The sequence below is a fragment of the Cibotium barometz genome, chromosome 28, assembly GCF_041138505.1.
Source record: "Cibotium barometz isolate CiBa-2024 chromosome 28, ASM4113850v1, whole genome shotgun sequence".
In the NCBI taxonomy this organism is placed as follows: Eukaryota; Viridiplantae; Streptophyta; class Polypodiopsida; order Cyatheales; family Cibotiaceae; genus Cibotium; species Cibotium barometz.
Window position 1 is genome coordinate 5,931,513 of NC_141073.1, and position 19,017 is coordinate 5,950,529.

The 19,017-nt window shown below is 42.3% G+C and overlaps 1 protein-coding gene across 1 annotated transcript in view; it reads left to right on the plus strand.

Annotated features, from left to right (window-relative positions):
* Nucleotides 1–3,338: 3,338 nt before the first annotated feature.
* Nucleotides 3,339–19,017, plus strand: part of LOC147622420 (putative methyltransferase PMT5) — a 76,863-nt gene continuing 61,184 nt past the window's right edge. The window contains exons 1-5 of the mRNA XM_086821973.1: nucleotides 3,339–3,540; nucleotides 4,926–5,796; nucleotides 5,887–6,013; nucleotides 9,042–9,282; nucleotides 9,749–9,971. Coding sequence (XP_086678099.1) covers nucleotides 3,369–3,540; nucleotides 4,926–5,796; nucleotides 5,887–6,013; nucleotides 9,042–9,282; nucleotides 9,749–9,971 — 1,634 coding nt within the window. The 5' untranslated portion in view covers nucleotides 3,339–3,368. The remainder of the gene's footprint in view (nucleotides 3,541–4,925; nucleotides 5,797–5,886; nucleotides 6,014–9,041; nucleotides 9,283–9,748; nucleotides 9,972–19,017) is intronic.

Consider the following 19,017-nt stretch of genomic DNA (forward strand, 5'->3'; position numbering starts at 1 on the left):
GACATTATTAATACAAGAGTGGTGCATTATTAATACAAGAGTTACGAGATATTATTAATACAAGAGTGGTGCATGTGAAGACAATTAGTATCACACCTTTTGAGGAACATCATCTCTAAATTGTATGCTCTTGCTCTTATATTTCCAAACCATCCATATTCATGATGGGTAACATGCCTCACAATATACCATATGGCTTCTTTTAAGAATTTTTTATTTTTCTTTGCAAGTGACAAAAAGGACATCTCATGTTTAGTTTCAAGCACCCTTTATGTAAAGTTCTCTTTAAATGAGAGGGGGTGGTGTGCTACGATTTTCAATAGATCACATGAAAAACAAAGAATAACCATTCTCAAAAAAACTATTTTTTATTTTATTTTTAGTGTTGCGAGGTTCATTTCTTTATATCCCACACCATAAAGGGGCCCGTCGGAGAGGGGGGGTGGGATGAAGTATTAAACTTGCACGCCTAGCTTCTGAATCTGGAGCTAACTCCCCTTCCCCTAATTTTGGGTGCTCCAATTTTAAGTACATTACATGAAAAACAAAGAACCTATTTCCACCCAAAAAAAGACTACATATTGCAACTCAATCATGTGTGCATGGAACCAATTCAACAATACCTCCTCCACATGCATAAAGTTGATGAGACATCTTAGGTAACATCATGCAAAGGTCATCTTTTTCAATTAAGCACAAAATTCCATGGCCAAAAGGTTTCACTTTATGAGCAAATTCAAGCAACTTCTAGTACCACGATCATTTTCATTCCACAAACTTTGAGTATCCTTCATCCCAAAGTATGCATATCTTCTTTTCATAAAACTTTATTATTTTAGTACTTAGTTTGCAACATTAAAAAAAACCCACTATTTTGGTGTTTTCTTTTGGTTAAGTTTTCTTTGATGGTTGTGTATGGGAAAAATTTGACCACAATGCACCTACAACATTCTAGGAAACAAAAAAAATAACAAAATAAAAAAACATGAAAAGAATGGCTCAAGTTTAATTTACCATCATAGATCATGGATCCTTATGGGAAACAATGGCCAAAACTGGTTTTTTCAACAAAAGCTTGATTGTGGAAACCTATGTACAACATCCATTGTAATACAAACATTAGTAGATAGATTTTCCACCTTTTGTAAGAGGTCGTATATGTTGTAAATCTCTTTGGATATGGTGTTTTTAATGCATTAGTTGAAGAAAAACAATGATTTTTTAATTTTGAAACCTATGGCTTCAAGATTTATATGATGAAAACAACTTCTTATACTCTATAAATCATTACCTATAGTTTTTGATTCCATCTTAGTATTTTTTAAATATATTCTTCATCGCATGATGTGAAGGCTGGCCTATGTAGGGATTTCATCACAAAGGCTTCACTAGGTGCTTTGGTATATAAGGCACCCTAGGGGCAACAAATAGCTTTTCTCAAAGTTCATTCAAGCACATACAAACAGACAACTTGGATGAAGATATCATGTGTTAATTAGCCTTCTTCAAGGTTTGGGGGTCATTTTTTATCGTGGATATAAGTCTATAACATGTTTAAGGGATCATCTTGTATACTAATAAAAGTATTGATTCTATTGTGCTTACTTGCACATGGATCTTTCCATTTCTTCCACAGTAAGTTTTACTAATCACAAACTTCTTGGCAAAAAGTGTTAGCTTTTTGTGTGAGGAAACGTAGGAATAATTTTGGCATGATATCTATGGGATGAAATAAAGTAGGAAGACATGAGAAAGATTAGATAGTTTAAGGTGAGCTATCATGGTCACAAAAGGAAAAGGGGGATGGAGGGGGTGTTTACAAAAAAGCAGCAATCTAGATAATATTAAAATAATGCCTTTATCTTGAAAAAAGACCAAAGTATAAATTGGAAAGTGAAACCTATGGAGAAATTTCAAGCTTGAAAAGGGCCCTTGACAATAAAGCTTTGAAAATGTGGCTAAAGTTTAATATTTTAAGCTTTAAAAAAGTTATACTATGGTGACCTCAAGAAGGGTGTTTTTTCTTTGCAAGATTTGAAGGATTGGTAAAAACATTCCTTCCAAGCTTCAAAAGAGCAAGCTATGGTGGATAATATTTTCCAAGCTTAAGCTATGGCCACGGTAGACTACAAAGATTTGAAGGATTGTCTTTAGTGAGCTCCTCGTTAGAATGTCATAGAAGCCTTAAATTTTGAGCTATGCCAAAATTTGAAAAGCTCTAGAATTGGCCCTATAAATATATATATTTTTAAATAAAGTCATCACAATGACAATAAAAAATCTTGTATTGAGGTTTTTTTATTAATGCCATTAACCTTAATTTAGGCATTTGGTTGCGTGCCCAAGGACACCATTGCCTCATGTGAATATGTCATTTGTTCTATTCACAAGTTTTAGAGGTGCTATTTTTGGCATAGTTGGGAGTGCCTGGCTAAGTTCATTCAAAGGCGTTCTTGTAAAGGTGTTGTTAAGCTAAAGACCTTACTAAGGGCCCTTTCTCATGCCCAATTAACTATGCTATTAACATTTAATATGCATTAACGGTGCCTATTTTTCCCATTTTCACACACTTTGAGCATGATGCATCTTTGATGAATGATGTAAAAGACTAAGTTCCTAACTGTGCTGAGATCCATACAATTAGCAATCTGAATAGACAAGTTAGAGATGGGGACCTCTGGAAACCTTGTAAGAGCCGCATCCCACCATGGAGAGCGAGGCTTATGGGGGTTGGTCCAACCCCATATCAACAGGTTCCACCAAGTGATATCAAGGTGATAGAGCAGGGTTTGTGAAATTCTTGAGCCTCTACTCCAAAACAAGGGTGATAGTGGAGGGTTAAGGGGATTAGTCAATGGGATATGTGGTGCTCCCACTAGAGCAACTACAACCAACGTTGTTTTATTTAACACGCATCATTTGCATTTTCTCCTTCTATACACTCCATGGGACGGGTCTGTGTGGTGCTCCTCGTGTTTCAACTCAATCTTTATGTAACTATAGTGCGATGACATGGCTCTAAGATATTATGTAGGAACTTGGAAGTCTCTGCCCATCGTAAAAACGCTTAGGGGTGTGACAAATCAGAATCTTAGTGCTAAAAAAACATAAATTTATACCAGTCAAAAAACAACTCTTAAATCTATTTGGTTTTTGCTTAGAAATCTCTACTACTATGGCCGTTTACTAAACTATATGAAAAGTATTCCTTAAAATAAGGACTACTTAAAATCTGAGCCAGTTTTTTCTTAATCAAATACGTTTTTCAGAATACCGTTTTATTTGAGATGCCACGAGAGGCGGTCAGAGGCCGCCAGTACCGGTCACCGGATAGCGGAGGCCAGCCTCCCTCGGTAAATTTGACGACAATGCTGACGGAGGATTTAACCCACACGAATTTGCAGAAATTCTGCACACCAGAGTCCAGCTGGCATAGCAACAACGCCTCGTGTTTCCTACTGTCAAAAGCAGGAGATTTGCAGACGCTGTGTGCAATCCGCCATAGCCAGCGAGCTTCACAAGCGACCTTAAGGCTCACAGGTAGCCTTCTTTCTGTCTGGCCCATTCGCCTGTGCACGTCTCACATTTCTCTCTCTCTCAGATCCACAGCTCGAGCCTACTGCACCAGACGGTAGTTTCTTTTTCGTTTCACGACGCTTTTTCATTCTTCTGTCCCGAAGCTTTCTTCCTCATCAACGCAGCAGACGAAGCTCTCTTCTTCTTCTTGTTCTTCTTCACCGGACGCGAAACTTTGGCACGGGCTCTCTACGTCGCTGCAAAACAGTGTCAATCCTAGTTATCTGTGACGGTGGTTGTCAGCTCTAGATTTGAGACTGCGAAATGACGTCTCCACCCTGCCCGTGAACCTCACATCGGTTTGCGTAGAGCAGGCCAGCATGTAGAGTACCAAACAGCATTCTCGGGTTAGTCGCCACTCTACACCTAGCTAGTTTCTCTTTCATGCAAGAAATGTTGTGCATCTTGCTCTCTGTGTCAGAGCTGTAGCATCAGTCGAGCATAGGTTTTTATCTGTCCGTCTCTCTGTAAGAATCTTTTGAAGAACTTTGGATGGACCGAATGCACATTTTTTTTAAAGACAGCTCCCAGAATGCCACTAGGGAGGTTTTCACATAAGGAGGGACAAAGCTACGGCCGGCAGCGCAGTTCAGGGATAAAACACTCTTCCCGTGCAAGCTCTAAGCCTGTGGTTTTCTCTCACCAGCTACACATGCTCAGAGTAGCCTCAGACTTACCCAGTTGCTCCGCGCTTGTGTTAGCAACTTCGCATTCTGCACATAGCACCCAGAATTTCACTAGGGCGGTTTTCACATACGGAGGGACAGAGCTACGGCCGGCAGCGCAGTTCAGGGATAAATCACTCTTCCCGTGCAATCGCTAAGCCTGTGGTTTTCTCTCACCAGCCACACACTGGATGCTCAGAGTAGCCTCAGACTTACCCAGTTGCTCCGCGCTTGTGTGTTAGCAACTTCGCATTCTGCACATCCCAGTCGATCTTTTCAATAAACGAGGCCAGCCCCTCCCGGATTGCTCTCTCTGAGATCATCGCTTTCCCTGTTGCTCTCTTGCCGTTATCTTCCGTAATGTCTGAACGATCATCAGTAACTGCTATGAGCGGTTCCTGTTGTGTGCACTAAAGGCTCTAAATGAGGCCATTGAACATTAACAGACAATGCTGGCCGTTCGATTTCCTGCCTGCGTTGCTGTTCTGTCCGTTCGATTCCCTGCTCCTGTCCGTAAAGTAGCATATAGGGAATTCAAATGTAGTGTTAAAGGATTTCAAAGGTAGCGTTTTAGGGAATGCAAAGGTAGTTTCCAGGGGATGCATTGCCGTTGTTCTCTGTTGCTTCGTTGTGTTTAATGCTCCTTTGTGCTGATAAGTTCCGAGCGTCGTTTTGTTCTCATAGGTTTGCACCGCAGCATGACACGACCCTTACAACGGGGCTCATTGACAAGCCGGTTTGCAGAGAACGGATGGTCTCACGATGAAACTCCTGTAGTGCTACAAGCAAACGGGAAAGAAGAGGGAGACTGCCATGGAAAGGCTTCTCTGCTGATTTTGCTTTCAGGAGCTCTGAAGCGAGGCCTCAGCTCTCAGAAATTTCTACAGAAAGCAGGTGAAGACGGGCTCAAAAGCGGCTCCCGCATTCAGGAGACTGGCATGTCGGCGGACGTTTTCGCTTTGAAGTCTTTACTGGGGGGCTGTCACAGCGACAAAAGTTTCTTTACGCAACTGACAGAAGTCTCGTCTTTATGCTTCAACACAAGCAATCCGACCGCATCCTTCGGACTCTCAACTCCAGTTCAAAACAAGAGGGGGTTGTCATCACCGCTAGCGAAGATCATCATGCTGTCTTTCATTAGCATCTTTGTGCTGGTTGCTGTGCTTGGCTCAATTAGTGCGGGTTACTCTTCAAGCTCTGCTCCCAGGCTTATCTACAGCTCTTATCGAAGGCTTCAAGAAGACTTTTCCTCCCTAGACCTGGCAGGTGGGGGTATTTTTGGCCTTGGCGCTCTTCACCCCAAGCAATTGATGATTTGTCCAAAAGACATGGAGCATCACGTGCCATGTTATAGTGTAGCATCGGCAATCGAGGCCGGACTCAGAAATGGTGAAGAGTACGATAGACACTGTGAATTATCCGAAAGCAGGATACAGTGCTTGATTCGCCCTCCTAAAGATTACAGTCTGCCTCTTCGATGGCCTCAATCAAAGAGTGCTGTTTGGAGCGGGAATATAAAAACAGCGCGTGATTCCAAAGAAGCAAGGACGGAAAGGTAATGGGAAGGTAGCTAGATTCATTTTCCTCGATAAGGGAAGTAGTCTTTACGGTTGAAGTCTTTCTTACAAAAGTGTTCATCTCGTAGGATTATACTGGGTGAGGACAATATGCTAAATTTTCAGTCACAAGGTGTTGATGGAGCAGAAACGCATTTTCAAAAAATTGCAACCGTATTGGGCTTCCCAGATGACAGTTCATTCAGTCAACTTGGGGTTAGTAAATCGTCTGTGTTTCTGCTGAAAGGCCAATGAATTTTTTGGTGCTTGACCTACTGTTTTAAAGGGAAGTAAAACTTGGTCACAGGGAGTATTCAGGGGGGAAATGGGGGAAGCTTAAGGTACTGTTGCGTCTCTTTGATGTGATTCTGTCTCAGCAATTTTGTATAGCAGCTTATATGCAAGCTACCTTGATTGGGGAAAACTAAATGCTCTTGCTCTGTGGCAATTCTACAACAGGGCAAGAATTTGTTTTCATCCGATTTCAAGGATCGGTTGTCTCTCCTCTCTGAAATTCAAAGCGTTCTTTGTTGTCATTTTGTATTCAAAGTTTACCTTGGCATTACGTTAATGCATCCAGGTACTTAATGACAATGGGCAAAACTTAGTGAAAGTTGCAGAGCTTTTAGAGTCTGCTTATAGAAACCAGTGAATATGTGGTCTAGGGAAACTTCTTTCAGCTTATGAAACACTCTTCTAAATGTAGAATGCGCAGTTGTATGTTCAGAAGTTTATGACTAATCATGTGCCGCATATTGAGTTTATTTATTGTATACTTTTGAGGAGCACTTTTTCTCAAGTGTGTCCTGCCTATCACAATGTTTTGGTGTTCTACGTTTTCAAGTGCAAAGTGCTTTGTTGTAGACACGAACACAGGGGAGCGTTTCTTGCTTTCCAGGTATGCCGTGTTTTAGATCAGGACACAATTTATGCTGACCTAAGCGATGCCAAATTGCTCCTCTTGCATTCAAAGACATGCTTTATTTTCAATGATGGTGCCAGCATCAGCACATGATCAGTTTGGATCTTGATTGTATATTGCTTGTATAGACTGTCAGAAGGTTTTTATGAAAGGGGTGTCTGGAGGAAGCTTGACGACGTAGATGTAAAATTTTGATTTGCTAAGGAGTGGTTGAGCATCTGCTCATGCAATTTTTTTGTCCATTGTAGTTGGTTTTGCACCCAATGAAAGCTTCTACTGCTCTGTGCTAGAAACTGTGTTAATGGCATCCTTTGGATTTTTAAGAGTTCTCTTGTTTTGTCTGTGTTTCAAGTGTCAATGTGGAATGAAAATTTGGACTTACCTGCATGTATCGAGTTTTGTAAGTTGCAAGGATTGACTTGTTTACATCAAGATTGCATCTGGCTCTGAGAATGCTGAATCCTTACTTCTGAACTTTTCGGAAGCACCTTTGCTAGTATGAAGATTGTGAATGCATCAGAGATTACAATTTAGAAGAGGGCTAAAGAAAAATAAGGAGAGAAGGGTGACACAATAGAGGGAAAGTTAGGGATGATGTGAAGTTATGCCTCAACAGGATGCACAATGGCTGGAGAATTGGACGCCTGCATCCGATAAAAAACTACCAGGTTGGCAATTTGCAATCCCCTGTTGGCAAAGTGTTGAGGAAACTTGTGGTTGAAAAAGTCTTGCGTGTTGAGTAAAAAAAGACACGTGGCAGACAAAGATCCCACATTGGTTGGTGATGAAAGAATTGAGCCGTATAAAACGCTGGAGCCCTTTGATGGGGTTGCACGGGGCCTTGCTCGCGCATGCACGTGTGCCTATGTGAAGACTTTTACATTGTATCAGAGCTAGGCACTGATACCAACCATAGTGTACCACTGTCAGCTAGTGCCACCCTGCCTGGGTTCTTACTCTCAGCTTGTTTTGAGCAAGGGGAGATGTTGGGGGAGGTGGGCCATAGCAGGGAGAATGCCATGAAAAGGTGTATCATCCGGTAGCTTTGAGGAAGTGGTGGTCATAGCACTGAGTCTACTCACTTTGGCAACCTTTTGTGAGTAGTACCTTTGATAGCACCATGCAAACTAAGGGTTACCTGATTCAGAGTCATCATGATATATAAAAGAAAGGTTACGGAACAACAGGGAAAAAGAAGAACGGCTAGCAAAATATGGAGGTTTTCATGTTCTTGAAAGAAGAGTGACACCATGTAGTTTTCTTGACCTTGGTTCGTTATTAATCATTCGATGCTCAAAGCATTTTCATAATGTACACATGGAAATACATAATTCAGAGTCTCAAAATAGGCAGCATATCACGTAGTCAAGTACCCACGTGTGAAATTCTAGGTCCTGTGCATAATCGAAGCTCCAAGGTATGATGGTTGAAAGTCAAACATGGCTATGGCTGTTGCAATAGACAATGAGAGGAGAGAAAGTCAAACATGGCTATGGCTGTTGCAATAGACAATGAGAGAAGAGAGAGAAACACAAACTAGAGAGAGAAGAAGTACAACATGACTCAAAACGATGTAACTTGCATTAGTTGTACTTTTTTGTGAGAGACCATCATTCTTTGTGATGTGAGTTGCACATGCATTGTAACATGGTTTGATATCCTATGTGCTACTGCCTAATAGTTTTTTGTGAGTTGCACATGCATTGTAACATGGTTTGATATCCTATGTGCTACTGCCTAATAGTTTTTTTTTTTTGGGGGAAAAAAAGGGTTGTCTCTGTGCTGCAGTTTTGAAAGAGCTCGAATTAAGCATATGGTCCAATTTTAATTTTATAACTCAAGAAATCCTTAGTTAGAAAAAGTTCTTTCATGAGCCTTAGTTAGAAAAAGTTCTTTCATGAGCCTGCTGCTTCTTTTAAGAAAAGTTGTCTTTTCATTTGGTGCTTTTAGGCAAAAGTGCTTTCTTTGACTCGCTCAATGTGATCATCTTGAAGATGTTTGGAGCTTTGAAAACGTGTCTCAGCTCGAAGTACCGGTTTATACGATTATGTTGATAAATTCTTTGTAGTGTCTCGTCACTTACTCTACCTGGAAACATTTCTTTTTGTGAGTTGTATTTATTTAAGTTGATAAACATACTACTATTTTGATCAGTTTTAGCTCCAGGTAAAGTTATGATCTTTAATTTGGAAAAAGGAAAGCTTGTTTGCTACCTGTTGTTGTCTAAGTTCTCTTAAAATATATGTGATTTGACTACCTGTTGGTAAGTTCTCTTAAAATGTATGTGATTTGACATATTCATGTTTTGTACTGTTCTTACAGATCCGAACAGTGCTGGACATCGGTTGCAACTATGGTAGCTTTGTGGCTCATCTCCTTTCAAGGAATTTTGTGACATTGTGTATGGCCCCTTATGAACGTCAAAACAGTCAAGTTCAATTAGCTCTTGACAGGGGCCTGCCTGCCATGATTGGATCTCTTGTCACAAGGCAGTTGCCATACCCAGCATCATCATTCAACATGATTCACTGTGCTGATTGTGGAATTGATTGGAGTCAAAAAGGTAATTCTTCCAACTCATACTGAAGTTTATTTTTTTTGTCTAGAAGTCTTTCTTTGTGTACCAGTAATGCTCTAGAGAAGTTATGTGCCCCTAGCATGTTAGCGGAAAAATGACCTTTGGCAGGCTTTGTTCCTGCTGATAAACGGGTAAATTAAAATGTGGGATGTAGTTGCAGTGAATATTTTGTTTGCAAGGTATAGTCTACTTCGTCACTTTTGTTCTCTGATTTCTCGTATCCATACATCTGAAAGTTTACAACCTTGCATAGCAGAATTAAAGTGGTGGCTCTTTTTCTCCGTGCTCCATGAATACAAATGGCCTCCTTCTTCTCGAAGTAGATAGGTTACTTACCAGATGGCTACTTTGTTTGCTTCGTTTCTCTTGTATCCATATGTCTGAAAGTTTGCAACCTTGCATAGTCAGAATTAAAGTGCTAGTTCTTTTTCTCTGTGCTCCATGAATGCAGATGGCCTGCTTCTTCTCGAAGTAGATAGGTTACTTACCCCAGATGGCTACTTTGTTTGGAGGCCTCCAATAACAAGCCATGGCAAATCCTCTATGAATGTTGCCTCTGAACAGAAGTTGAAGAGTATAGATGAAGCAGCAAAGAGCATGTGCTGGGCTTCATTTCATCAGCAAGATCGTGCTTCTGTGTGGAGGAAGACTGCTGATCGTGTTTGCTCTGCACGGTTAGTATTTTATCCTGATTTTTTTTTTTGTAGGGATTCTGGAAAAGAGTTCGTCAATTTTATTTTGGTTCGCTTTTGGCTCTACTTCTATGAAGTTTAGATGTTGACAATGCCAGTCACAATAATATCAGCCTGCTCATTTTTACAATTAGGAGCTGACCTGACACATAGTCCAATGTGACGTTTTAGCCTTTACTATTTTATTGTTATTGTGTTTGTGCCCTTTCAAGCTTACCGTCATCCTGCTCTTATAGCTTTAATAAAATTTTAATTAATCAGGGTAGCCTAATATTCTGATGTTTTGGTTTTCTACCCACGAATGTAAATATGGTGCATGCTTGATTAATTGACAATTTGGTTGTAATCCTAGATTGAAGAGGGGGGGCGGGGGATCCAGGGGGGGAGTACAGCAAAAGATTCTGTAAATCCTTTTGCAATGTGCTCTGTGCGAGAGTACTGTTGTATTCCTTTTGCAATGTGCTCTGTGCGAGAGTACTGTTGTATTCCTAGATTTTGGCAGAGACAGAGACAGGCAGAGGGTGTAGCCAGAGGGATAGCCAGAGGGAGTAGAGCAAAAATGTCCACAAGATGGCTGTAAATCCTTTTTCGATGTGCTCTGTGCAAGAGTACTGTTGCAAAATAGAGGGCCGAAAATTATGGGTAAAAGGAATTATTAATGCTAGAGAAACGTAGGATAAAGTGTAGGGCCAATTTTATGGGCTGGGTTTTCCCATGTGGCAGCAGCGTGGGCAGCCAGGTGACCAGGACAAGGGCCCAGGTGTGGGCAGCAAGGATGGACAGGCAGGCAAAGTAGCATACGGGAAGGTCGAGCTGCCGTTGAGTTGGCACAGAAAATTTAGGCTGGCTATTTGGCTAGTGCCTACATGTGGACAAGACCTTTTTTATTAGGTGGGTCATGACCTCTTTAAATCAATTGACCAACATCAAGGGCCTCTATGAAGCACCCCCACCCACATTCATCATCATCCTCATATTCTGAAGGATCTCCTTGGAAGAACACAGTCCAGCAGGTGACGTGCAGAGATCAAGGGGACATATCTGCTGGGCCAAGCTCCTAACACAAGAATTTGGCTTTTTTGATTAATTTTATGCTGTTGAAGTTGGATTTGGCATCACTTCTATTCCTGTGTCTCTTCTTTCCATGTGATGGCCCCAAACAAATTGCTACAGGCTGTAAGCCCAGAGGGGCGTGCAGTCACCAGTGATAGACTCAATCATGTGTCCACGAGATAAAGATATGGAGAGAGAGGGGAGAGAGAAAAGGGAATGGGGATCTTGCACAGTACACCACATTGAGCGGGGAACAAGCCTCGCCCCCTTTCAAGAATTTATTCAGGAACAATCCACAGGCACACTGGCCAGGATCAATACAATCAATGAATACAAGACAAATTGGTCACAATGACCGCCTGACTGCGAAATCCAATACAGTCATCTTGCCCAATCTGGTCACAATGACTGCCCGACTGCGAAATCCAATAGTCATTTGTGCCATTTGGTCGCAATGACTGCCCGAGTGCGAAATGCAATACAGTCATCTGGGCCATTTGGTCGCAATGACCGCCCGACTGCGAAATCCAAGATATTTGGCATCGTTGCCGTCCAATGGCTCATCTGGCATCGTTGCCTCCCATATACAAATCTTGCTTCTTGGGCTATCCGGCATCGTTGCCACCCAACTAGAGCATGTCCAAGTAACCATTATAAGCAGAATAATGATCAATTCTAGTCAAATACAATGAAGAGGGCTAGAGGTACAATCCATTCCTCTTGGATCTGTCTTGATTGCAAGACGTTCATATCTTTACTTCAAATACATCTGGACCAACCACTTCCTCAATGCTCATAAGCTCGAAGTATATTTGGATAGTCCTAGGAGTACTCTTCTGGCATCCATTTCGTGCCCAATAGTGAATAACTCTCGAATTCCAAGAGGAACTTTTTGACCACTGGCTTTCCTCTTTTTCTCACAGAATGAAAATCAATCTGTTTTGGTTCTTCCACCCCTGATGGATCCTTCAATACAGGCTCCTCTTGTACATGGTTTCCATAAACTGTAATGGAAAGCATTATATATCCTCCAATGATTTGAAAGGTTCAACCGATGACATACATGGTTGATCTTCTTGGTATTTTGAAGGTCCATATACCATCGTTCCCTGACTTTGGTAATCCAAAGATAAAATCCATAGCAATATTCTCCCAAGATCATTCAATGAGTGCAATAATCTTGCTGGTGTTTCTCGATCAAACTTGACCTTCTGACAAACCAAACATTCTGGAATCATAAAGTTCAATGTCCTATTTCATAGTAGGCCAATAGAAGTAGCTCTCCAAAGCTTGAAGTGTAGTCAAGGTGTCTCTATGTTCCATGTAGAAAGGAGCATGGCACTCTTGCATTACCTTGGCCTCAATTCCTTGTGTCACACATAACTTGGGTTTCCATGATAAGAAAACCCTACTTGATGACACATAAAGTCACTAAATTTCTATTCTGCAATCTGTTCCAAAACATCTTTGAAATCCTCTTTGGTAGCATAAGGATCCTTCATCAAAGTGAAATCCATATGGTAACCCATAGAAACTGCATGGGTCATGGGTCTTCGAGATAGAGCATCTGCTACTTTGTTGTCTTTTCCATGGGTATGCATAATCTGAAAATGAAATTGGGCCACTGATGACGTTAGTGGGGATGTCGTATCTAGTCCATACTATGCATAATGAATTTGATAGTTATAGTCTTGTGGGTTGACTACCATGAGTATATAACATGCATATTCCTAAAAGGTGAATTTGGATTCTTTTTCAGCTTCGGTCCACCGAAATCCCACCTCTTTCTTTGTCAAATCATGTAGTGGACTTGCTACCATGGCAAATCACTTGATGAACTTTCTGTAATAAGAGCATAAGCCAAGGAAACTTCGAATTGCATGCACACTAGTCAACTCTGACTGTTCCATAATAGCCTTGACAGTATCTGGGTCCATCCTGACTCCTTCTTTGGACACTATATGGCCCAAGTAGTGAATCTTTGACTAAAGAACTGCCATTCACATACAACTTGTGCTTCCGCAATTCCTGAAATACCATATCCAAGTGCCTTCGATGCTCTTCTTCATTCTTTGAATGCACAATAATGTTATCAAAGAAAGTAGTTGCAAACTTTCTATGTGCTCGAAATATTCTTTCCATCATTTGGTCGAAGTAGCCGGGGCATTGGTAAGACTAAAAGGCATCACCAATGTAACATGCGTTGCGGAAGCGTGTTCATGATTAACGCTAAGCAAAGAAGATAACGCTAATCCTATGTTTAGCAATGACACAAAAGAGAGGGAGAGAGAGACCTAATCTACTGTATATTGCCAAAACATGCTATATATACAATGATCTTGCTGATTCACAGCTTCATGATGCTTACTAAAGATCCTTGCAATCCTCTACTTGCAATCGAACAAGAGAAGCTCCTGTTGATCCACCACTGTGTCCTTGCTGCCTTGCAGACTCTGACAAATGGATCCTCTTGATCTTTGAATGATGATTCTAATGAATGCCTAATGATCCTATTTATAGGAAAAAGGAATGAATTCGTAATCAAGTCGGTTTTGCCTATTTTTCCCACAAAACATTGTCCAAACAGTCATATTTTGTGTCCAAACTATGCCCAAAAGGTGTCCCAACCATTGGGCTATGTTTTGGGCACTTCCGGGAGCTTGTAGGGCTGCAAAATCTGCTCTAAATCTGCCCCTAAATCTACCCATATATTTGCTAATGAGAATATACATGTCTATGAGCATTGGGATGAACGGATGCACATGACATCCCCTTTTGCTAAGCTTGGAGCATTGGGGTAATCCATACACCTTTGCTCCGTTTTCCTTCTGGTCCAATTGAAGATTGCACTTCACATCCATCGGCTCAATCCCCAAGCTCTCTAACTTGGTCTTTAAGTTCTCTGGCTTGGTCTTTAGATCTTCTGAAAACTCCTCTGAAATTGTCGAGATGACCTCATCCTTCTCCAAATAGGATTTGGAGAGATCCACCTCCTTGGGAACTATCGGGTTGACCTCATCCTCCTCCAAATAGGATTTGGAAAGATCCACTTGCGCGAGCTGTGGTTCTGGTTTTGGTTTGGCTTCTAGCTCTAGTTTTGGCTTTGGTTCTGGTTCTCGCATATGCATCTCGGGTAATGGCACCTCCTCGGAAACACCTCTTTCTTTGATCACATCTCCCGAGAACTCTTGTCTTAGAAGCTCTCTTTTCGTTGGGTAAACGCTCTCGGTCATGGGCTGCTTTACAACCCTAGGTGATTCCTTCTTGGCCTTTGTTGATGCTGCCATGAATTGTGCCCATGTCTCCTTGAGTTGTGTCCATCTTTGCTCGTATAGAAGTGGGTCTTGACGCATCTCTTCTTGAAGCTCTTCTATGAGTTGTTGCCTAAACCTGGCCCCAACGATGATTTGTTCATACTGAGCATAGCGTTCTTGTTCCCTTTTGTATCGTTCATCTTCCTGTCTCCGACGACTCTGCAAAGTCGCGAGAAAGTCATCGTCCATTGTCTCTGAACTCATGATATTATTTTTCTGTTGTAATTAGCCCAAAAACCCTAACTCTAGAGTTCTACATGCTTTCTAAACTCCCTAGGATCATGCTAGGCTGAAAACTAGACTTTCTAGCACTATACTATGCTGAAAATGAGCAAAAAGTTGATGCAAAAACGCAGATTTAACGCAAAAACGCACACCCTAATCTTGCTCATAAACCCTAAAATGCAAACCCTAATTCAGCATGCACCAAATATAAGCTAAGAACTGTCCTAGGATGACCTAAGCTCTAATACCAATGTAACATGCGTTGCGGAAGCGTGTTCATGATTAACGCTAAGCAAAGAAGATAATGCTAATCCTATGTTTAGCAATGACACAAAAGAGAGGGAGAGAGAGACCTAATCTACTGTATATTGCCAAAACATGCTATATATACAATGATCTTGCTGATTCACAGCTTCATGATGCATACCAAAGATCCTTGCAATCCTCTACTTGCAATCGAACAAGAGAAGCTCCTGTTGATCCACCACTGTGTCCTTGCTGCCTTGCAGACTTTGACAAATGGATCCTCTTGATCTTTGAATGATGATTCTAATGAATGCCTAATGATCCTATTTATAGGAAAAAGGAATGAATTCGTAATCAAGTCGGTTTTGCCTATTTTTCCCACAAAACATTGTCCAAACAGTCATATTTTGTGTCCAAACTATGCCCAAAAGGTGTCCCAACCATTGGGCTATGTTTTGGGCACTTCCGGGAGCTTGTAGGGCTGCAAAATCTGCTCTAAATCTGCCCCTAAATCTACCCATATATTTGCTAATGAGAATATACATGTCTATGAGCATTGGGATGAACGGATGCACATGACAACCAAATACTTATAGAGTCCAAAGGTAGTCCTGAATGCGGTCTTGTGAATGTCCTCTTAAACAATCGTGACTTGATGGTAACCACTCTTCAAGTCGATCTTGCTAAAGATAGTGGCTCCATCCAATCTATCTAGGATATCATCAATCCTAGGAATAGGAAACCTGTTCTTCACGTGATCTTGTTAAGAGCCTTGTAATTGATACACATACACCAAGAACCATCCTTTTTCTGAACCAATAAGACCGGGGAGCAAAAAGATAATGAGGTAGGTCTAAACAAACCCTTTTCCAAAAGCTCGGTCATTTGCTTCATAATCTCCTCTTGTTGAGTTTCTTGGTATGATGTCAATTTGATGATCTTCCAATCTCTCTGGTTTCTTACTTTTTCCACATTGAAAACACTTAACTTCTTTGGCATATTCTTCATGTTGCTCGAGGGACAATCTTCTTCGAAAGAGTGGGGGTTTGTCTCCACTCCCATCCTTCTTCTCGAGAGAATCGGCTTCTTGATGGGGATCGGTCTTTAAACTTTTTTTTTTTGAGATGGATTCTGATTGTCGTTCTTTGTCTTGACGTCCATCCAAGGCATGTACAAGGCCTCGGCTTTGCAAAGCCTTGTCTTGAGCTTCTTCCAATGTCTTTGGTCCCGCCATGTAAATTGCTTGCATAAGCTTAGGTTGCAATCCATTGACAGACTTATGCATTTCCATTAGTGATGGAATGGGGTTATAAGAAGTAGAAGTCTGCTAAAAAGTTGTTAAGGTATGATGCCACATTCTCACCAACTTTTTGCTTTACCTCATCCCAGTCCTTTTTACATTAGCTTCAAAGTTTGCGGGTGAAAAATTCTTGTTGAACAAATTCTTGAACTTGCTCCACGTCTTTGGCTTGGACCCTTCTTGTATTACTTTTAGCCACCAATTCAAGGCAGCATCCTTCAAATGCATATGAACCATGCGAAGCTTTAGTTTTTCGGAGTAGTCGTCACCTCCAAAGGCAGCATCACATTGCTTGACAAAGGATAAAGCTTTTTGGGTATCTTGCTTTCCATGAAAAGTATCAAACTTGACGCTCTTCTCTTCCGGCTTGAAGTCCATCTTGCCAGTTGATGTAATTTCCTTTGCTTTCCATTCCCTTACCTCTCCCGAAGAAGCTGCATCTAAAAAAAAAAGTTGACCTGGGAATAGCCTCCCTGTTTTCTCCACGAGAAATAGATTGGGTAGCTCTAGATCCTTTTGCAATGCTAATTCCTTTAGCTCATAGATAAGCTTTGGCGGATTCCACTCCTTCGGCCTCAGTGGCTTGTTCATTGATAAAGTTTTCAAATATCTGAGCCCTTCTTTGGTTGTGTTCCCTCTTGGTTCTCCAATTAAGGAATTATTAGAAAAATCATATGAACTGCTGAAAGTCATAGTACTCTTCTGATGACCTTGGTTCCCATCAAGAATTTTTGTATCAACCTCATGGTTGTTCCCTTCATGACACCCTTGGTCTCCCTCTGCTCTCGAAATGGCTGTCACCCCAAGAAAGTTTCAAGAGAAATCGTGCTCTGATACCACTATACACCCAGTGGGGCGTGCAGTGACAGACTCATCCATGTGTCCAAGAGATAAAGATATGGAGAGAGAGGAGAGAGAGAGAGAGAAGGGAATGGGGTTCTTGGACAATACACCACACTGAGCGGGGAACAAGCTCCGCCCCCTTTCAGGAAGTTATTGAGGAACAATCCACGGGCACAGTGGCAAGGATCAATACAAGACAAACAGATATGCCGATGTAGGATATCCAAGTCGATGTCGATGTCAAGGCACGAGATCTTTGATGCCGATCACACCACGGGGATGACCCACAAGTATCTCTCACCGTTCTAGTACCAAATCCAATGAATCCAAGTCCAATGAATCCAGGCATAGTCACAGGGGACGGAAGGGATGGACTGTTGGAACGGAGGGACGCCGAGTCGGGACGGTTCAGGAACGGGGACGGCAGGGGACGGTCGGACGTCCCCCTGGAGGCGTCCCTCACAAGGGACGGTGAAGGGGACGGCTGTGGGGGATGGCACTGTGGGGGGACGGCAGGGAGCCACTCTGCGCAGTCAGACTGGTTTCTTTTGCCGTTTCTAGCCGTTTGCGGGGCCGTTTCTAGTCGTTTGGCTTGGCCGTTTGGGGAGGCCTTGAGCCTTTGAGGCTTGGGCCTTGAGGCTTGGGCCTTGGCCCTTGCCTCTCTTTTGCCTCAAGGCCTTTGAGGCTTGGGCCTTGCGCCTTGGGCCTTGGCCCTTGCCTCTCTCTTGCCTTGAGGTTTGGCCTTTAGGCTTGAGCCTTGGGGCCTTGGGCCTTGGCCCTTGAGGCTTGGCCCTTGCCTCTCTCTCTCTCACTTGCCCTTGCCTCTCTCTTGCCTATCTAATATCTATATAAGAACAAGGCTACAAGGCTACAAGCACACACACACCCCTTCAAGTTTTCAAAGTTCAAGCAACTCTCTCTCTCTAGTCTCTCTCCCTCAAGCTTCTTCTAACTTAGTAACTTCCAACTTCCAAGCCTCTCACACAAGGCCCTACTCTCTACTATCTAGACTCTCTCTCTCTCTCTCTCACCTCTCCCTCAAGCCTCTTGAGTCTTCCAACTTCCAAGCCTCTAGGCCTCTAGGCTCTCTCTCTCTCTCTCTCTCTCTCTCTAGTAGACGTTAATACAGCTTTCGTTCTTTCTTTCTTTCTCTCTCATGTTGTATCTTCTTAATTATTAATACAACACCTTCACTCTTTGATTGGCATATTTTGTTAATATGACTCAAAAGCTTACCATTTTATGTAAATTTGTGCTCATTTTGATGTACTTCCAAAGTAGAATAAGTGTAGAGTAGAAAAACTTTAAAAAAAAGTATTTTTTGAGTGCCGTTCCCTCCCCTGTCCCCGTTCCCTACTTATGGCCGTCCCCCGTCCCGTCCTCGTCTCCCGTTACCGTCCCCCGTTACCGTCCCCCGTTCCTTGTGACTATGAATCCAGGTCCAGGTCTAGGTCCAAGTCCAAAATCCAAGCTCCATGTGTAAGTTTTATGTTCCATGTCCAAGCTCTATGTGCAAGCTTCAAGTCCAAGTTCAAGCTTCCAAAAATGGGCGGAACTGGGCGGCGGCTGGGCAGTAGAGCTGGGTGGAACTGGGTGGTGGCCAGGCTGAGGTGGGCGGCGGCCGAGCTGAGCTGAGCGGCAACGGCTTTGGGGTGGCTAAGCTGGGAGGCGGCCGAGCCAAGCTGAGCTGAGCTGAGCGGAGCGGCAGCGGGTGGATGAAGATGAGGGTCTCCTTGCTCTCCACAAGCTTGATGCCCAAAACAACAGGGCTCTAGCTTCTTTTATACTTGGGGAGGGCCTTGGTGTTTTGCCAAAAAGCCATCATGCTTTTGCTTTGCCTTTTTATGCTTTGCTTTTCCCTTTTTGCCTTAGCTTTTTCTCTTTTTACTTTTATTAATAAAATATTACTCTACTTTTGGTGCTTTGCTTTTTTGGCTTTAAGGCCTTGCTTTTTGGCCTTAGCTGCTTTTTGAGAAAGCGCCTTTTAGCTTTTTGGTCCGGCTCAGTCTCCTCTTTCCAATGGTGCCCTTGGCTCGCGGTCAACCCT